This window comes from Dendrobates tinctorius, unplaced genomic scaffold, assembly GCF_039654945.1.
Source record: "Dendrobates tinctorius isolate UK_male_01 unplaced genomic scaffold, ASM3965494v1 ptg000011l, whole genome shotgun sequence".
In the NCBI taxonomy this organism is placed as follows: domain Eukaryota; kingdom Metazoa; phylum Chordata; class Amphibia; order Anura; family Dendrobatidae; genus Dendrobates; species Dendrobates tinctorius.
In genome coordinates this window covers 33,448,913-33,468,249 of record NW_027361679.1, presented here as the reverse complement: position 1 = coordinate 33,468,249, position 19,337 = coordinate 33,448,913, and the positions used below count along the sequence as shown (strand labels likewise).

Sequence of the window (19,337 nt, the reverse complement as noted above, 5' to 3'; positions counted from 1 at the left end):
ACGCACACCGCACGTCCCACTCTCCCTGGTCCCCGCTGTTGGCGGCGGGTTATGCTGGTCTGCCTGGCGCTGGTACTCCAGGCCAGAGCACTCCTCTCTTGGTCTGCTGCGACACCCAGCTCGTCTCCGCTCTGGGTGCACGGCTCTGCACAGCTCTCACTGCTGGCACGGCTCTGCTCCGCTGACATGGCTCTCCCTGCTGGCACAGCCCTGCTGGCACGGCTCTGCTCTGCAGGCGATGGGGGCTCCTTCTATATGGCCCGTCACCACACTGAGACACTCTGATGGGGGAAGCAGAGCGAGCTGCTCACCACTCTGCGTGCTGCCCTCTGCACTGCTCTGCGCCAGTGCCAGACTCATTTCTTTTGGCGCGCTTTCTTCTTTTATCTGCTGGCTGCTGCGCGCCCTTTTCTGGCTCTCCCCACGCTCTCCTGTCAGCAGGAACCTCTGTCTCTCTCAGGCTTCTCTCATGCAGCAGAGGGAGGTCCGCCCCACTCAGGCTTCCCCCCGGGAACAGAGAATGCAGCCCTTCTAGGTCCAGACCCGGCATGTAGGTACCCGAGGTCTGGTCTATCTCCTTACACCAGCACAGTGTTCTTGCCCCTTTAGTCTCAGGATCAGTAAGGGTCCCTGGGGCCATACCGCCATTCCATATCCATAGCTACTTACCAAGAATGGGGCTCAAGATTCCAAGAACTGAGATCTGTGGAGCTCAATCTTGAATGGAGCTAAGGTGCACATGTTCTTACTTTGCTCTATTCAATGCTTGCAGAACTCATGGAGAAAGCCAAGCCTATTTCAGGATCCAAAATCTTTTTCCTGGGATTGCTTGGTGTTCCATCAGTCTTACCCCTAGCAATAAGTAAGTCATTACCAATCTTATGAATAACTTTTAATTTTAGGCAAACCCCTAAGTGATGGTATATCTAAGTTATGATGTGATATCTTACTGCACAGTGCCCCTCTACCTTTCCGATACTGTCCTCACCTTTCAGAGGTTTATAAGAATTCATACACTTTTAAACGTCTTAAGTTCAACCTGCATGTAATATTAAACATTTCTGCCCCATGGTTACAAAAGTTTCAGATAATTAGCCTACAAAACTGAATTCGCTGACTTTCTCTGAGACTAATGTCTACCCTCGGCATACTATCTATAGAAGTATCCTAATTGCTGAGACGAGAAAGTGCTGTAAATATTTGTGACGTGATTCAGTTCACCCACGCGTTTCGTTAAACTGATGTCCCTAGGGAGGTATGTGGTAGGTGGACATCCAGACAGTTGTGACTGGTTTGAGAAGACACATTATTCTGTGTTCTTTATAAGTCAACAGAGGAGAAACTTCTCCGGTCTAATACTTGGGAGGAGACAGAAGGTAGCAGGTTAACAATGGCTTTACACATTGAATTCTTAGTACTGACATGTGGTAGGTTTCTACTTTTACTTTTCATGTAACAAATGTCTTCTGTATTATTAGACTCATTTTCTATTTGACTTATCTGAGGTTATGGCTGTTCGTCTAGTTCTGTCAGTGTGTTTGTCTGAAAAAGAATGCTACGCTATGTAACTTGGACTCATATCTTTCCTTGACTAGGGTTCAACTTTTGATATATCAGTAGGATCCATGGAAGGGTGGGTTTAACACTTGAAGAAAAGAGTGGCTGTCTAGGCACTTTGGATAATAATTCAAGATAACATAGGTTTATCTCTGATTTTGGAATTTTCTAAAATAGGTGGCAAATATACAGTATATTTAACAAATGACATAGTTGTACCTTAATTATGGCTATGTGGTAGACCCTGCATTTTCTGTAGCACCTACCTTATAAAGTTGCAGAACTACTATTGACATGACTCAGTGTGGACCAAACTGATTTATAGATTAAACAGAGTAACATGAAAGAACATGTTTAGGAAATCCCCTTGTGACATAATATCACACACGACATAGTAGAGGTGGTTCATATTTACTCTCCTCTGTTTATCGATAGCTCCATGCTTATATTTATAATTATTTTATGTGATTTATAATTATTTAAAGGCATAATATTACCAACATGTTTAGCCTATTTTTACTAACTATGCAGTGGATACGGAAAGTATTCAGACCCCTTTACATTTTTCACTCTTTGTTTCAATGCATCTATTTGGTAAATTCAAAAAAGTTTATTTTTTTCTCATTAATGTACACTCTGCACTCCATCTTGACTGAAAAAAGCAGAAATGTAGAAATGTTTGCAAATTTAATAAAAAAGAAAAACTGAAATATCACATGGTCATAAGTATTCAGACCCTTTGCTCACTCATATTTAAGTCACATGTTGCCATTTCCTTGTGATCCTCCTTGAGATGGTTTTACTCCTTCACTGGAGTCCAGCTGTGTTTAATTAAACTGATAGGACTTGGTTTGTAAAGGCACACACCTGTCTATATAAGACCTCACAGCTCACAGTGCATGTCAGACCAAATGAGAATCATGAGGTCAAATGAACATGCCAATGAGCTCAGAGACAGAATTGTGGCAAGGCGCAGATCTGGCCAAGGTTACAATAGAATTTCTGCAGTACTCTAGGTTCCTAAGAGCACAATGGCCTCCATAATCCTTAAATGGAAGAAGTTTGGGACCACCAGAAGTCTTCCTAGACCTGGCAGTCCAGCCAAACTGAGCAATTGTGGAAGAACAGCCTTGATGAGAGAGGTAAAGAAGAACCCCAAGATCTCTGTGGCTGAGCTCCACAGATGCAGTGGGGAGATGGGAGAAAGTTCCACAAAGTCAACTATCACTGCAGCCCTCCACCAGTCAGACCTTTATGGCAGAGTAGCCTGACAGAAGCCTCTTCTCAGTGCAAGACATATGAAAGTCTGCATAGAGTTTGCTAAAAAAAACACATGAAGGGCTCCCAGACTATGAGAAATAGGATTCTCTGGTCTGATGAGATGAAGATAGAACTTTTTTGTGATAATTCTAAGCAGTATGTGTGGAGAAAACTAGGCACTGCTCATCATCTGCCCAATACAATCCCAACAGTGAAACATGGTGGCAGCCTCATGCTATGGGGGGTGTTTTTCACCTGCTGGGACAGGATGACTGGTTGCAATTGAAGGAAACAAGAATGTGGCCAAGTACAGAGATATCCTGGATGAAAACCTCTTCCAGCGTGCTCTGGACCTCAGACTTGACCGAAGGTTCACCTTCCATCAAAACAATGACCCTAAGCACACAGCTAAAATACCAAAGGGGTGGCTTCAGAACAACTCTGTGACCATTCTTAACTGGCCCGGCCATAACCCTGACCTTTAGCATCTCTGGATAGACCTGAAAATGGCTATCCATCAATATTCTCATCCAACCTGACGGAACAGGAGAGGATCTGCAAGGAAGAATGGCAGAGGATCTCCAAATCCAGATGTGAAAAACTTGTTGCATCATTCCCAAGAAGACTCCTGGCTTTACTAGCTCAAAAGGGTGCTTCTACTTAATACTAAGCAAAGGGTCTGAATACTTATGAAAAAAGCACACATGAAATGATAGGTAGACTCACCAAAACCTTGACTAATGCACTAGCAGGATGCAGCAGACCTCCATTGATAAAGGCTGGGGCAGCACAGGTGCATCCCACTGATGAAGACAGCCAGTCACCCAACCAAGCAATGGAGGGGCTGGCTGCCTAGTGGAACAATGCACAAAAATAGGCTTGAATAGGACATAAGTCACACATATAAGTGTGGTGCAAAGTGTCTGAATATTAGCAGGCAGGCCGCTCAGCACTATATATATATGAATCACACAGAAAAACCAAGCCAACATAAAGAGGCCTAGCTGCATCCTGCAAAAATGATAAAAAGTGCAAAAAAGATGAAAAAACATGGGGTATTAGTTACTATTTTGGCCAGACAGATAAGCTCGCAACCCACACATCAAGGGTCCCCAAATTTTGTGAGTCCCTAACACTAATCTCAAATAGCGAACATAGAAAAAATCCAAAATAACACATGAAATGAAAGGTAGACTCATCGAAACCTTAACTAATGCACTAGCAGGATGAAGCAAACCTCCATTGATAAAGGCTGGGGCAGCACAGGTGCATCCCACTGATGAAGACATCCAGTCACCAAACCAAACAATGGAGGGGCTGGCTGCCTAGTGGAAAAATGCACAAAAATAGGCTTTCATAGGACATAAGTCACACATTGTTTGGTTGGGTGATTGGCTGTCTTCATCAGTGGGATGCACCTGTGCTTCCCCAGCCTTTATCAATGGATGTCTGCTGCATCCTGCTAGTGCATTAGTCAAGGTTTTGGTGAGTCTACATTTCATTTCATGTGGATTTTTTAAATTTTTTCTATGTTCGCTATTTGAGATTTGTGTTAGGGACTCGCAAAATTTGAGGACCCTTAACATTTGGGTTGTGAGGTTATCTGTCTTGGCCAAAATAGTAACTAATACCCTTTTTTTTCATCTTTTTTGCACTTTTTATAATTTTTGCAGGATGCAGCTAGGCCTCTTTAGGTTGGCTTGATATTTCTGTGTGATGCATATATATATAGTGCTGAGCGGCCTGCCTGCTAATGTTATGGCCATCATTAATAGGCTGTTCAGACAATTTGCACCACACTTATATGTGTGACTTATGCCCTATGCAAGCCTATTTTTGTGCATTTTTCCACTAGGCAGCCGGACCTTAAATTGTTTGGTTGGGTGACGGGCTGTCTTCATCAGTGGGATGCACCTGTGCTGCCCCAGCCTTTGTCAATGGAGGTCTGCTGCATCCTGCCAGTGCATTAGTCAAGGTTTTGGTGAGTCAACCTTTCATTTCATGTTTGTTTCTTTGAATTTTTTCTATGTTTGCTATCTGAATACTTGTGAACATGTGACATTTCAGTTTTATTTTTAATAAATTTGCAAAAATTTCTTTATTTCTGGGTTTTTTTTCAGTCAAGATGGGGTGCAGAGTGTACATTACTGAGAAAAAAAATGAACTTTTTTAAATTTACAAAATGGCTGCAATGAAATAAAGAGTGAAAAATTTAAAGGGGTCTGAATACTTTCCATACCCACTGTATATTGGTGTACTTAAGAATAGGTTCTCATTTTTTCCCCTTCAATTCCATTATGTTATTTTACTTCTACCAGGTATTATATCTGCTTGCTTCCTTAAGATAAATGTCAGTGGAAATGCCCATTGAAGCATTCTGAACTTAAAGAGCTGTCACTTTTTGTAAAAATTTTTTTAGTTAAATCCTTATAAAAATCCATGAATTCCCCTGATTCTGCCACTATATTACAGAGATATTCAAATTTGTTCCTTCTAGAGAGCAATATGTGAATTCTCTGCATGCAGACCAACTGGGCATTTCTTCAAAGTTTTCTCTGGGGGAATGTGCTTTGACCCCTCCCTCCCAGATGCTGCCAATTACAGCTTGGCAGTTGATCTAGCATTCTTGTACACTGCCGAGCTGTGATTGAAAGTATCTGAGAGGTAGGAGTGAAAGTTCACGTCACCAGAGAATACACTGAAGAAACATCCAGTTGATCTGCAAGCAGAGATTTCACATGCTGCACTTCAGAAGAAAGACATGTGAATATCTCTGCAATGGAGTGAAGCAGCACAAAATGGAAAAGAATGGCAGAATCAGGGGAGCTCGGGCATCTTTGCAAGATACTTAACTCATTTTTTACCAAGTGATACGTTCTCTTTAAGACAAGCAGTTCCCCTGTCTGCTATCTTCCTTTTGTCTTACTGAAGGCAGTACAATAAATTTTTCATTCAGCCATTAAGCCTTCTCTTGTTAGTCATAGTGAACTGATAGCATTCAATCTTGTACTGTAGGCTACAGGATATGTATCCTCTTGATGTCAGAACCAGTGAGAACAGAGAGTGTCAAACTGATGCAGCGTAGAGCAAGTCCATATTTGATGAGGTCTGAAAGGAACTGGCAGTTAGAAATAGGTTAACCAGGTTGGGAGTGAGGTAGAGTTGGTGGTGCTATGTTGATGATAGTAGGGTTAATAGAAAAGCAGTGCAATCAGTAGAATACCATTTAGTGTGGATGTTGCATATTCCTGCTCATGAGTCTTGATTTGGAAATAGCATGTGACACCCTAACACAAATTTTGGTAGCTGGTGTGAGATCTTTAGGTGCTGATTCTGTAGGTACAATTTAAGGAGAGAAGGTCAAGAATGGTACTCCTATTCAATTCACCGGTTTTAAAATAAACTGGAAAGCGGTACCATGAACAGAATCCCTGGACTGCTGTGGTGTGAAAGTGTAATACAAGGGGCACCGGGGTGGTAGTCCGGACCGGGCTTACCCACTAAACACTGTCTGTAGACACCCTGGCCCCTTGTGCATGCAATCTGTGATGGATTCAGTCTTTTCCCCAGAGTTACCTTCTCTCCTCGGGCCACAGCAGTCCAGGTAGTTAGGAGTCCAGAGATGCAGCTATATTCCAACAGGGAAAACGTCACTTTTTTTTTAACAGATTCTAAATGATGGACATCAAAGACAATTTTCAAAACTGGATTTCCTGCTCTCGCCCTGATATTTGCTGCAGTCATACCCACAATGGCCGCAGCAGCCGAGGATCACAATTATCCAACCGCTGGAACCTGGGCCCCTGAGACCCCTTCAGCGAAGGCCCCTCCAGAATCCAGAGGGCCTGTGTTGCAGTCCATTTTAGTCCTTGGTGGTCTTTGGCCAGGAGCAACAGACCTCTCCCATCTGGGGGGTCTGGCAGTGCCCTGTCTGTCTGCACTAGTCAAAGATCCCAGCAGTTCTGAGGAAGCAACAGCTTCCTCCTTCCTCGTGGCTGCAGACTCAGCCCCTTGTTAACCATTGCTATCCCTAGCTCTTATGGCATTTAACACCTTTCTGACATATGACGGACTGTCCCATCCAGGTGACCTGGTCCCGTATGACCGTGGACGGGATAGTACGCGATACCGGTCTGCCGTGCTAAGGGGGGAGTGCGGCTAATTGCGGCCTGGTATCAGCTGATTCTCACAGCTGACACCCTGCACTAAGTGCCATGAGTGGTCACAGACCGCTCTCGGCACTTTAACCCATGGCACACTGCGATCAAATATGATCGCAGTGCTCCGGGAGCAGGCAGAGGGGCTGTCAGCTGTGACAGCCCTCTGCCTTTGGATCGGAGACCCCTCGGCATGATGTTGGGTCCCGATCGCTCCCATGGTAACCTGATGTTGTCATGACGACATCCGGGTTACCAGAGCTCAGAGACTTCCTGTCATGGGCAGTGCATGCCAGGAAGTCTCTGAGGTTAGTGACAAATCCCTACAGCACTGACAGCTTACATGGCATACAGATCTGCATGCAATATAAGCGATCAACCTGCACAAAATGAGTGTCCCATAGTGGGACAAGGTGCAAAAGTTAGAATGAAATCAAAAAAATTAAAATAATTGTAAAAATATAAAAAAAATAATAAAAAATAATAATAAAAAAAATCAATATTTATTCCATTATTAAATCAATATTTGAATAAAAAAATCTAAACAATAAAAGTACACATATTTAGTATCGCCGCGTCCGTAACAACCTGACCTATAAAACTGTCCCACTAGTTAACCCCTTTAGTGAACACCATTAAAAAAAAACAAGGCAAAAAAACAATGCTTTTTCTTCATACCGCAAAGCAAAAAGTGGAATAAAACCCCATCAAAAAGACAGATATAAATAAATGTGGTACCACTGAAAATGTCATTTTGTCCCACATAAAACAACCCGCCTTATAGCTCCATCAGCAGAAAAATAAAAAAGTTATAGCTCTCAGAATAAAGCGATGCAAAAATAATTATTTTTTCTATAAAATAGTTTTTATTGTATAAAAGCACCAAAACACAAAAAAACATATAAATGAGGTATCCTGTCATCGTACTGACCCGAAGAATAAAACTGCTTTATCAATTTTACCACACGTGGAACGGTGTAAACGCACCCCCCAAAAGAAATTCATGTATTGCTGGTTTTTGTTCATTCTGCCTCCCAAAAATCGGAGTAAAAAGCGATCAAAAAATGTCATGTGCCTGAAAATGCTACCAATAAAATCGTTAACTTGTCCCGAAAAAACAAGACCTCACATGACTCTGTGAGCCAAAATGTGGAAAAATTATTGCTCTCAAAATGTGCTGATGCAAAAACTATTTTTTGCAGTAAAAAGCGTCTTTTAGTGTGTGACAGCTGCCAAACATAAAAACCAGCTATAAATAGTAAATCAAACCCCCCTTTATCAACTGCTTAGTTAGGGAAAAATATTAAAATAAAAAAGTGTATTTATTTCCATTTTCCCGTTAGGGTTAGGATTATGGTTAGGGCTAGGGTTAGGATTAGGGTTATAGTTAGGGTTAGAGCTGGGGCTAAAGTTAGGGTTGCAATTAGGGTTAGGGGTGTGTTAGGGTTAGGTTTGTGGTTAGGGTTATGGTTAGGGTTGGGATTAGGGTTAGGGGTGTGTTGTGGTTAGGGTTGGAATTAGAATTGGGGGGTTTCCACTGTTTAGGTACATCAGGACATCTCTAAATGCGATATGCGTCTAAACTCAATTCCAGCCAATTCTACGTTGAAAAAGTCAAATGGTGCTCCTTCCCTTCCGAGCTCTGCCATGCGCCCAAACAGTTTACCCCAACATATGGGGTATCAGCATACTCAGGACAAATTGCACAACAAGTTTTGGAGTCCAATTTCTCCTGTTACCCTTGGGAAAATAAATAATTGGGGATGAAAATATCATTTTTGTGAAAAAAATATGACTTTTTATTTTTACGGCTCTACATTATAAACTTCTGTGAAGCACTTGGGGTTCAAAGTGCTCACCACACATCTAGATAAGTTCCTTAGGGAGTCTACTTTCCCAAATTGTGTCACTTGTGGGTGGATTCCATTGTTTAGGCACATCAGGGACTCTCCAAACGCGACATGACGTCCGATCTCAATTCCAATCAATTTTGCATTAAAAAGTCAAACGGCGCTCCTTCACTTCCGAGCTCTGCCGTGCATCCGAACAGTGGTTTACCTGCATATATGGGGTATCACCATACTCAGGACAAATTGTACAACAACTTTTGGGGTCCATTTTCTCCTGTTACCAATGGTAAAATAAAATAAATTGGATCTGAAGTAAATTTTTTGTGAAAAAAGTTAAATGTTCATTTTTTTAATCATTCCAAAAATTCCTGTGAAGCACCTGAAGGGTTGATGAATGTCTTGAATGTGGTTTTGAGCACCTTGAGGGGTGTAGTTTTTAGAATGGTGTCACTTTTGGGTATTTGATATCATATAGACCTCTCAAAGTGGCTTCAAATGTGATGTGGTCCCTAAAAAAAATGGTGTTGTAAAAATGAGAAATCGCAGGTCCACTTTTAACCCTTATGACTTCCTAACAAAAAAAAAAATTTTGGTTCCAAAATTGTGCTGATGTAAAGTAGACTTTTGTGAAATGTTATTCATTAACTATTTTGTGTGACATATTTCTCTGTTTTAAGGGTATGAAAATTCAAAGTTGGAAAATTGCAAATTTTCCGTTTTTTTCACAAAAAAACACGTCATATCAAAGAAATTTTACCACTAGAATGAAGTACAATATGTCACAAGAAAACATTGTCAGAATCATCGGGATCCATGGAAGCATTCCAGAGTTATTACCTCATAAAGGGACAGTGATCAGAATTGTAAAAATTGACCTGGTCATTAACATGCAATCCACCCTCGGGGGTAAAAGGGTTAAAGGAGAACATACATAATATAGTATAATACATTGCAAGATATAAGACACACATATAACCATACAGGTACATCACTTAGGTACATGGGAAGTACTTGGGGGGGGTCACACGGAAGAAGGAGGGGGTGCAACTGAGGGGACTGGCCACCTCATTACAAATGAAGGCTCAGTTATTAAGCTAGAGTGTGTAAAAGAACCATCCAACACTGGAAATTGAGAGTAAATATATTTTATCTGAAAGTGGGGCATGAGTTAAAATATACTTACCAAAACTTACCCATGAAATCCCTTACAGCTCTGGTCTCTTGCCTTCAGGCAGATAATGTGCTATCAAAATAAGTGACTGCTGCGTTGATAGCACCAAGGCAAGTCTAGTAATTGGATGAAATGATCATGTGGATAGATAGTAAATGATCACCTACCAGGTGGGAGATTAAATGGATGAATATTGGCTAGTTTATTGTTTCAAGGTATTCCCTGCCCTTTGAAAAAATATTTCCGGAACAACCAGGTTTTACCATTAATTTTCCCATACTACATAGTCAATCATGTGTACAACATTCCAATCATAGAATATGTCAGATTTTATTGCTATATGAATACACATGACAAAAAAGAGCACCGCCAACTTTCAAAGACTTATACTGTACATCCTAAAGTAAATGTATCTGTTCAGATGATGGTGTCCCTTTACTATAATAATGTAAGGTTCATTTTCTTTCAAGCTGTAATGACAGTATTTAGTGAGGATCCTGCAGGCACCTTATCCCCAACGGCCAAAAGAAGAAATTCAACGCCAGGTATTTTAGAAATATATTTTCTTCAATAATAACTCTGAAATATCAGAGCTTGCAATAATGAGGAAATACAGTGGCTTGCAAAAGTATTCAACCCCACTGGCTTTTTACCTATTTTGTGTTTGAATATTTTTGTAATCCGAATTGTGTATGATGCATCAGCACTAAATAGTCTAAGTTGGTGAAGTGAAGTGAGAACAATATAGGCATAAATTATATTTATGGGATCAAATAATAGAAAAGTTGGCATGTGCATATGCATTCACCCCTTTTGCTATGAAGCCCTAAAATTTTTGGTGCAAGCAATTATGTTCATAAGTCACAACACAAGCTTAGTACCGTTACACATAGCGATGCACCAGCGATCCCGACAACGATATGGATGCTGGTGCATCGCTAAGTGGTCGCTAGTGAGCTGCCACACAGGCAGATCTCACCAGCGACATAGCAGCGGTTCGGGGGTCGCTACTTACCTGTCAGACGCGGCGATCCTGACGTCCTCCCGCCCGCGTCCACGCATCGCTCGTCGTCACAGCAGGAAGCCCAGCAGGAAGCTGACGACGAGAAATGGTCCAGGACCTTCTCGCGCGACCAACGATGAGCAGTGGGGGAGCCGGTCGGAGGTAAGTATCACATGTAGCGATATCGCTAGCAATATCGCTGCTACGTCACAAAATCGGTGACTTTACAGCGATATTGCTAGCGATATCGCAGTGTGTAACGGGGGCTTTAGTGAAAGGAAGTCCATTTGTGTGGAATCTAAGTGTCACATGGTCTGTCAGTATATACACACTTTTTCTGAAAGGCCACAGAGGCTGCAACACCATTAAGTAAGGAAGGACCACTAACCAAACACTACGAAGACCAAGGAGATCTCCACACAAAGTCAGGGACAAAGTTGTTGAGAAGTACAAGTCAGGGTTGATTTTTAAAAAAAACAAAACAATCTCTGATGATCCCTAGATGAAATTTATCATCACCAAATGGAAGAGACTGGGGTACTTTCCACACGACCACAATAAGCTGTGCACTCCATAGACGTGGCCTTTATAGAAGAGTTGGACAGAAAAAAAAGCCTTTACTTACACACCAAAATTGTAAGGCTCGTTTAGAGTTTGTCAAAAGACATGGGAGACTCCCCAAATGTTTGGAGGAATTTCCTATGGTCAGATGAGATCAAAATTGAACATTTTGGCCACTAAGGTAAACGTGATGTCTGGCGCCAAAGCAACACTGCTCACCACGTCAAGAACACCACCCCCACAGTGACACAGTATAGTTCTAATAATGTTACTTGAATTTTGATAAAATGCAAAATGGATCTGATTTTGCCCACAATATGAGAGCCCTCTATTCACATCAGTGTATGCCGCTACACGTAGTATATGACGTCCACTGCATTGCTGTCAAACAGATGTGCTGAAAATGCACAAAGTGATTAATTTAGTGTAGATTTTTTTTATCCATGGTTACTTCTTATCATGTAATGATTTAACCCCTTCCCAAAGTGGTCAATTTTAATTTTTGCAATTTAGCTTTTTCCCCTTGCCCTTTTCCAAGAGCCATAACACTTTTATTTTTGTAAATATAGCTGTATGAGAGCTTGCTTTTTGCAGGACAACTTATATTTTAGATTCACACTATTCACTTTACTATACAATGTGCAGTAAAATGGGGAGTTAAAAAAATTGCGCTATTGCTTTTTGGTTCTGTTTTTTACGACACTCATTGCGCAGTAAAAATAAGGCATCATCCATGGGGCCTACAGGTATGACTAGTTTGAGCTGTCTACAACCTGTATGCCCATATTAATAGGTCACATCGCTCAAATGAGGTGACAGATTTTCTTTAACTTGTCTGCTGGATCTAAAAATTGGTTAAATGTCATTTGTGCTTACAGTATGTCGAAATAGGTTAGGTATGCTGAGATTTTTTGCCTTTAATGACCCTTTAGTCTATAAATCAAGTCACACCTGCACATACCTGAATGTGTTACGTAAGACTGCACCTTTTCTCTAACCTGTGGTTATCTTATTAGAATGGAAAGACAAAGTGCTATATGATGGCGAGTGCCCCGAAGATTTGGCCAGCTTCTGTATTAATGGTCACTGTATTATTCTTGAATCTCTTGAAGAGCCCTTATGCAGGTATTAGACATCATAAACTACATATTGCCTCTTAATATTAATAGAATTCTCAATGTATCAATGAACTATATAACAGCAATCTAATATTGGTATTTTTATTTAAGAGAATTGCACAGTTCTACATATCACAATAATCCTAGCAACTGTGGTGGGGGGTCTATTTATCAAAAAAACTTCTAGCATAAGGGTATGTGCACACGGTGCGGATTTTGCTGCGGATCCGGATCCACAGGCATTGTACAGTACAATGCAAATCCGTGGGATTTAAAAACCGCAGTGCACATGATGCGGATTTTTCCGCGGTTTTAGATCCGCAGCATGTCAATTCTTTCTGCCGATTCCGCAGCGGTTTGACACCTGTTCCATTGTCCAGGTGTCAAACCACAGGAAAATCCGCAGGTAAACCGCAGGTCACTTTACCTGTGACTTTACCTGCAAATCCGCTCGGAAAAATCCACAGATGATTCCGCACTGGATGCACTCACCCTAACGTGGGATCCAGTCTTTGAAATTGACACTCTTTTGCTGCTTAGAAGTCTAGTCAATCACTAAATAGGCTCATCCAGTGGACGCCTTGGCATAAAAAGAGAAGACATTTTAATAAATGCAATTTATACTGAAAGTTTTCCCACCAAACTATCTATCAATCTGCTCTGCTCAAATAAAACACCATATGTAACGCAACAGGTGCCTTTTTATATACCATATACACTATATTAAAGAAGCACTCCTACTCCCATCAAAGTTTTTATCCGGTTAATATTTTGTTTAATAATATTACACAGACCTGTATACTTACAATTGATCATTTTTCCCTTCTACCCAGCTAATTCTTCTCTTTGCTGTATGTAGAAGCAGAATGTCTCTTGTCCCTGCATTTATCATTCCTATCTTCAAACCCTGACTCAGTTGCTCCCTCCTCACCTCTGCCAAGGACTTTTTCAGTGACTCATGACTCTTACAGGGAAAATTGACCTCCTGTTTATATACAGAGCATTGAAGGATTGAGCTTGTTAGTTTTTAATCGTGATGTCACAGGTCTGATGGAAAACAGAAGAATTAACTGGCTAGAAGGGCAAAATAAGCAATTGTAAGTACACAGTGCTATATATTATGATGACTGCAATTTAGTAAGAGGATACAAATTTTCATGGGAGGAGGGCTTCCTTAAGTAGGTTCAAACCACAGAACAGATGTGATCTTCTGTGTTATTCTCTTTCTATGTAAGTTCAATCCCTTGCTTTTGTTGGTTTTGGTTTACAAGTACTGATGCACATTGACAAAAACACGTCCCATGAAACTTGTCTAGTGTGTATTAAGGTTTATTTTTCTGCAAAAATGGATCAAAACCAAAGAAGCACCCAAGAAACAACTGAGTAAAACCACCAGCTGAAGTAAAGCCAGTCTTAAGCATGTGCTTTGCTTAATGTCAGTGTCACATGAGTACAGACATAGTTTAAATTCCATTTTCATTAATATGTGGGTGGATTGTAATGTAAAAGCCGTGACATACATAGCATGTGACAAGAAACACTAACAATGAATGTCACCATCCTTTGGAATATAGTTAATATTATAGTTAATATGTTTTCTGCAATGTACGTACAGTATGTAGTAGAGCCAAATTTGCTAGAGTTAATAGATCTTAGTTTTGTTGCTTGCCTCAACTCATCAGAAAATTTTATAAAACTACAGTAGTGCTAGAAAGTTTCAGAATCCTGCACAATTTTTCACATTTCTGCACAAATTTAACCTAAAACTACATCGTATTTTCACACAAGTTTTAAAAGAAGATAACTAAACCAAGTCAAACAAATAGGTCAAAAATATTAGATCTGGTCATTTTTTTTATTGATGAACATGATCCCATATCATTTGTCTGTGAGTTTACAAAGTATATGAAACTTTAGGCTGTGTGCACACGTTGCAGATTTTATGCGTTTTTGCAGCGTTTTTTCGCTGCAAAAACGCATACAAAAATCAACCCATTGCATTCAATGGGATTCCGCTCATGCTGTGCTAATGCTGCGTATTTTTCCACGGCGGAATCGCATCGCGGAAAAATACGCAGCATGCTCATTCTTTGAATCGCAGGGATTCCGCACACATAGGAATGCATTGATCCGCTTACTTTCCGCATGTGGCTAAGCCCACCATGCACAAAGTAAGCGGAAAATGTGCGGATGGTACCCAAGGTCTGGAGAAGCATAGGCAATCTCAATAGTAAAAAGTGTTTGACGAGTGTGACCAACCTGTCAATCAGTTTTCCAAGCGATGCTACAGATTGCTAAGATCTATTTAAGTCTGATCTTCACAACACGTTTGTGGATATGTACTGTATCATGAAGAGGAAAACAAGGAGTCAGCTCATCCATTCTGAAATACAGAGTTCGGAGACCGCCAATGCCACAGGATGATTAATCAAAACCAAGGATTCCTGCATCAAAGATCTTCTTAAAAACATCAACATTCTTTGATAAGTATAAAAATCAGGTTATAGTATAGAAGTCATGCAATGACTAAAGACCTTTCTGCCTGAAATGCGCCTGCCCTAGTAAATTCTTCATTTAGGTTGTGGCTAGTGATGGGCAAGCACTAAAATGCTCGGGTGCTCGTTGTTCGGGTCGAGCAAATTGGAATACTCGGGTACTCGGACAGAACAAAGAGCCCAATGTAAGTCTATATGAAAACCCGAGCATTTTTACCTCGATCCCCCGGGGGTTCTTTTAAGGTCTAAAAACGTCTGAAAATGATGGAAACACTGCTCAAATGACACGGGGGCATCATGGGGATTGCTCCTGGAAGCGTTCCTGACTCCTATTTCACAGCTTTAAACAATGTTGTCAGAGTTTCATGCAATTTTTACCGTTGCACCAAAAAACATACCAAAACGGATTTTGCTGGGAAATATGTTAAGGTACATCCTTTCCAGGTTAATGACTTATATATAAGGCAAAATAAATAACCCCAGACCAAAATGTTCCTCCACCACTTGGGCTATGTTCAGACTCAGCGTTTTTGAAGCGTTTTTCATCTTTAACATTGCTTTCAACCAATACAAATGCATTCACTGGGACTTGTCATTGTAACATTTACCAACCCTAGCTGGCCATATGGTGTATGACACATAAGCAGACAAATCTTGTTTCATTTATGAAGGAGGGACTCTTAAATTCACAGAGTCTATTTTTACAGGGGCATCAGGCAGCATTAATCTTCTTAAAATACCATTATCAAACAGTGAGTCTCCTAAACTGTTATAGCCTATGCAGTGAGTGGATGGGCTGCCAAGAATTACTACACACCCCAATATCCCTTTCACGAGATGTCCACCAGGGCTTCCATAAAGAATGTTGCATTGAATGCAAGGCCTGCCCTGCTACCAATTCATATGCACCCCAATAAGTCTTTGAACCCACATACTGGATGGGCACAGGAAAATCCACGTCACATTATTGATTTTGTACTCACATTCTGTTTTCTTATGCATTGACTTCAAGGCCTGCCCTGCTACCAAACCATATGCACCCCAATAACCCCAACCCCCCCTTGGAAGAAACAGGGAGGAGGATCTCTTAGCAAAAAATGTCCCATTAAAAAGGAGCTGGTCTCATAGTCTTAGAATCCACATACACTTAGTGTATGAGCTAGCAAACATTTCCCCTGTGGGGTACACCTCAACCTTTTTCAGAACAAGTATTTTACGCACAGCCTAACCACCCACCCTTGTTAATAATTCGACAATGCCTGTAGCTGCATGGAACACGTAAACCCTTTTGATCTAGTGGCGGTGGATGATCAGACATGGAGGAAGGCCTGATTAACAAATAGGCCGAATTTCTAGGAGCGGGTCTCATAGACTTGGAATGCCCATACACTTATTGTATGGGCTGGCAAATATTTCCCCTGTGGGATACACCTCAGCCTTTTTCAGAACAGGTATTTTACGCGCAGCCTAACCACCCACCCTTGTTAATAATTCGACACTGCCTGTAGCTGTACGGAACACGTAAACCCTTTTGATCTAGTGGCAGTGGATGATGAGACTAGGAGGAAGGCCTGATTAAAAAATAGGCCCAATTTCTAGGAGCGGGTCTCATAGACTTGGAATGCCCATACACTTATTGTATGGGCTGGGAAATATTTCCCCTGTGGGATACACCTCAACCTTTTTCAGAACAAGTATTTTACGCACAGCCTAACCACCAATCTTTGTTAATAATTCGATACTGCCTGTAGCTGCACGGAACACGTAAACCCTTTTGATCTAGTGGCGGTGGATGATCAAATGTGGAAGAAGACCTGATTAAAAAATAGGCCCAATTTCTAGGACCGGGTCTCATAGACTTGGAATGCCCATACACTTAGCGTATGGGATGGCAAACATTTCCACTTGGGGGTGTACACATTTTTTGTATTTTGGTGACGGGCATCATAACACCCTTGCCAAAACACAGAGTGGCCAGAGCATGACTGAATACGTTCACCCTGGTATTCAAGTGGTGGTGGACGGTGAGGATGAGGAGAAGGAAGAGGAGGACACCAAATAACCAAAATCAGGAAGCGTATATCCATGTTTGGTTGTGAAGAGGTGCATGGGAATACACCTCCCAAAAAAACACTACATTGGAGTTTATGCTTCACTGTCATCATTTGGTGGTGTAGAGAAGTCAGGCTCAATCCATCCCTTGTTCATTTTTATAAGAGTCAGCCTGTCTACATTTTCTGTAGAAAGGCGAATGCACTTATCTGTGATAATGCCACCAACAGTACTAAAAACCCGCTCAGACAAAGCGCTAGCGGCAGGGCAGGCCAGGACCTCCAATGCTAAGAGAGCCAGCTCATGCCACGTGACCAGCTTGGATACCCAATAATTAAAAGGAACAGAGGAATCATGGAGGACGTTTGTACGATCTGCAAGGTACTCCCTCAGCATCTTAGAAAAGATTGCATTCTTCAGATGCATGGGCGATGGGAGGGTCTTAGAAAACTATCCCAGAACTTTGCCAGTGTTCCCCTGCCTCTGCTGGAGTGGACGTGTCTGTTTCGCTTGTCCTGCTTGGTTGGCCAACGAACTGTTATCTCTGCCGCCAGCGTTTTGAGATGGGAATTTTTTTTACTAATTCTGCAACAATGGCCCTATGTCTGCCACTGGATCAAGAGATTGAAAGTTATTCTTGTTCCATGGGTCTAAAAGTGTCACTAGTCAGTAATGACTGGTACCCAATATTTTGACAATACGAGGTTCATGGGAAAGGCAGCACAACATAAAGTCAGCCATGCGTGCCAGTCTGGTAACAGGCAAGCCTTCTGTGTCCTCACCAATAGGATGACTGACCAAGGTGTCCTCCACCTCCTCCTCCTCCTCTTCCCTGTCGTCAGGCCATCCATGCAGAACAGATGGTATGACAGTTGTGTTTGTAGTCCCACCTATAGCGCATGAAAGTAGCTACTGTTCTTCCTCCTCCTCCTTTTCCTGTATGGTTCCTTGTTCCATGTCCTCATGCTCCACCTGCAATGCCTCCTCTTTCATTGTGAGCAGAGAGCTTTTCAGAATGCAAATGAGCGGGATGGTGACGCTAATTATGGCATCATCGCCGCTCACCATCTTGGTGGACTCCTCAAAGTTTTGGAGGATGCTACATATGTCTGACATCCATGTCCACTCCTGAGGTCTTATGTGTGGAGTCAAACCTGAAAAACGCCCGTCTTGTTGATGCTGGTATTCAACAACTGCCCGCTTCTGATCACAAATGCTTTCTAACATATGCAGTGTAGCATTCCAACGCGTGGGGACATCACATACCAGTCAGTGAGCCGGAATCTGCAATCGCTGCTGAAGCATGGCAAGGGCAGCTGAAGCTGTAGCTGACTTTCTAAAATGTGCACACAGGTGGCTTACTTTAACCAGCAGATCCACCAGCTTCGGATAGCTTTTTAGAAAATGTTGAACAACGAAGTTCAGCATATGGGCAAGACATGGTACATGCGTCAATTCGCCTCGCCTCAAAGCCGCCACCAGGTTCCTGCCATTGTCACACACAATCATGCCTGGCTGGAGATTCAGCGGTGTCACTCAGACATTCACACATCTGCCTGCTCTTTCAGAGCTGTCAACAACTCTTCAGCATTGTGCGGTTTGTCACCTAAGCAAATTAGCTTCAGCACAGCCTATTGCTGCTTTGCTTTGGCAGTGCTGCAGTTCTTCCAGCTTATGAATGATGTGCTCATGTCGGACATGGAGGCTGAAGAGGAGGAGGAGGTGCAGGAGCTGTACACAGTGGGGGCATCCCTGATTGACGTAGGGCCCGCAATCCTTGGCGTCAGGAGGACGTGTTCCATCCCAAGGTCTGACTGGGTCCCGGCTTCCACTATGTTAACTCAGTGTGCTGTCAGCGAGATGTACCGTCCCTGGCCACAAGCATTTGTCCACATGTCAGTGGTTAGGTGTACTTTCCCAGTGACTGAATTGTTGAGGGCACAGGTCTGCTTGTGTAATGCCGGGATAGCACAGCGGAAGAAATAGTGGCGGCTGGGGACAGAGTACCTTGGGACGGCCACCACCATCAGGTTGCGGAAAGCTTCCATTTCCACGAGCCTAAAAGGCAACATTTCGACCACAAGCAGACGAGAAATATGAGAATTGAGTACTG

The 19,337-nt window shown here is 42.0% G+C and overlaps 1 protein-coding gene across 1 annotated transcript in view; it reads left to right on the top strand.

Moving 5' to 3' along the window:
• Positions 1-1,390: 1,390 nt before the first annotated feature.
• The window catches only part of EPGN (epithelial mitogen), a 69,943-nt gene continuing 51,996 nt past the window's right edge, over positions 1,391-19,337 (top strand). The window contains exons 1-3 of the mRNA XM_073587986.1: positions 1,391-1,427; positions 10,466-10,540; positions 12,576-12,684. Coding sequence (XP_073444087.1) covers positions 1,391-1,427; positions 10,466-10,540; positions 12,576-12,684 — 221 coding nt within the window. The remainder of the gene's footprint in view (positions 1,428-10,465; positions 10,541-12,575; positions 12,685-19,337) is intronic.